Source organism: Arachis stenosperma, chromosome 6, assembly GCF_014773155.1.
Source record: "Arachis stenosperma cultivar V10309 chromosome 6, arast.V10309.gnm1.PFL2, whole genome shotgun sequence".
Taxonomy (NCBI): domain Eukaryota; kingdom Viridiplantae; phylum Streptophyta; class Magnoliopsida; order Fabales; family Fabaceae; genus Arachis; species Arachis stenosperma.
Genome location: NC_080382.1, coordinates 17,726,724 through 17,728,460, shown reverse-complemented (window position 1 = coordinate 17,728,460; position 1,737 = coordinate 17,726,724). Strand labels below are relative to the sequence as shown.

General features: G+C 48.2%; 1 protein-coding gene across 1 annotated transcript; it reads left to right on the top strand.

The window, feature by feature from the left end:
* The first annotated feature begins 277 nt into the window (after positions 1-277).
* On the top strand, positions 278-1,478 carry LOC130933783 (protein MAIN-LIKE 1-like). Its single transcript, XM_057863396.1, has 3 exons — positions 278-897; positions 1,110-1,197; positions 1,290-1,478. Exons 1-3 carry the CDS (start codon positions 278-280, stop codon positions 1,476-1,478), a joined length of 897 nt encoding a protein of 298 aa, XP_057719379.1.
* The last annotated feature ends 259 nt before the right edge of the window (positions 1,479-1,737 follow it).

Sequence of the window (1,737 nt, the reverse complement as noted above, 5' to 3'; positions counted from 1 at the left end):
TGATAGTAGATTTGCATGTGGTTTTTTATAGTGGAATAGTATCCGGTTTATGTTAGCGGTTTAAAGTAGTAGTTTTTTTGACGGTTCAATTTAGTAGTTTTTATTAGTGGTTTACTATATGCATGTGTAAGCGGTTTGTTATATTGGTTTCATATGTATATTGTGTTAATGGTTTCAATAAGTGGTTTATGTTATTACTTAATTTTTTTATTGGTTTTCTATGTCGATCTACTAATGTGGTCCATGTAATGCCCAGCCACAGAGATGCATCAGGAGCATGCGGCGGCAACAGGGCATGCGACTCGATGAGCGGTATGTGCCGTACTTGCAGATGGCGGGGTTATACCATCTAACGAGGCTAAACGATAGATGGTTCCGGATAGATGAGCCCCTTCTCAGTGCCTTCATGGAGCGGTGGAGTCCTGAGACGCACACTTTCCATATGCCATTCGGAGAGTGCACGATCACGCTTCAGGACGTGGCGTACCAGTTGGGGTTGGCAGTGGACGGCCGTTATGTCAGCGGTTACCTTACGGATTTTCATATATATATCGAGGGTGGACGTCCTGCTTGGGCGTGGTTCGAGGAGTTGCTTGGAGTGATTCCTCCTCCGAGCCAGGTTCAGAAGTTCGCAGTAAACAGCAGCTGGTTCCAGGAAACATTTGAAGAGTGCCCCGAGGGAGCCGATGAGGACACCGTCCGGCGCTATGCTCGTGCCTATATCATGATGTTGTTGGGAACTCAGCTGTTTGCCGACAAGTCCGGAAACCGCATTCACATCAGATGGCTGCCGTACGTAGCTAGGCTTGAGGAGATGGGTTCCTATAGTTGGGGGTCTGCAGCATTGGCATGGTTGTACCGATGCATGTGCCGAGTGGCGAACCGACATGTGGTGAAGTTAGCGGGCCCACTTCAGCTACTTCAGTCCTAGATCTTCTGGCGCTTTCCTAGGTTTAGGCCTGCTGAGTATGATACGTGCAGCTGGCCTTTGGCATCGACGTAATCTACTGTTATATTTCAAGTTAAATTACCTATTGTTGTAGTACGCTTGTGCTGTTTTACAATTCTGTCATACTTTTAGTTAGAAATAACACGGATGTCTGATGCAGGTGGTCAGGTTACAACCCTTCCGTTAGTGAGAAGGGTCCTAGGGTGCAGATGTGGAGACTGCAGATAGACATGTTACAGCCCACGGATGTGAGTATACTTTCGGTTACTTTTATTTATATAACTAGACTTTAATATTGTGTATACGTAGTTTGCTTGACAATGTTGTAACTTTTGTGTAGTTTATCTGGATGCCGTATAGCTCTCCCGAGGTACTGCATGTTGTGCATCCGGAGGCGTTGGAGCCTCGACACACGACGTTGTGGCGATCTGTGACGTCACTGATATACTTTGCCGTCATAGAGTGGCATCAGATAGGTAGGGTTCTACCACAGTTCGGCGGTTCCAGCCCCGACCGCATCCCGCCCTGAACATCGACTTTCTGATGTCGAAGGACGGGAGATGCGGTGATCGTTGGTTCCCGTCCTCTTTCCAGCATTGGCATCTTCATTGGGAGAGTCGTGCAGACCACGTCCTCCGGTTCGATGTTGTTGCGAACCCTGGACCGTCGCACGCATACCTAGATTGGTGGAGTCGTCATGGAAAGAGGTTCTTGTCACCAGAGATGTATTTGGGGGATCCGAGGGGCGTTCCTATTCCTATCGAGACGTCACAGAGGGGTCCTGGGCT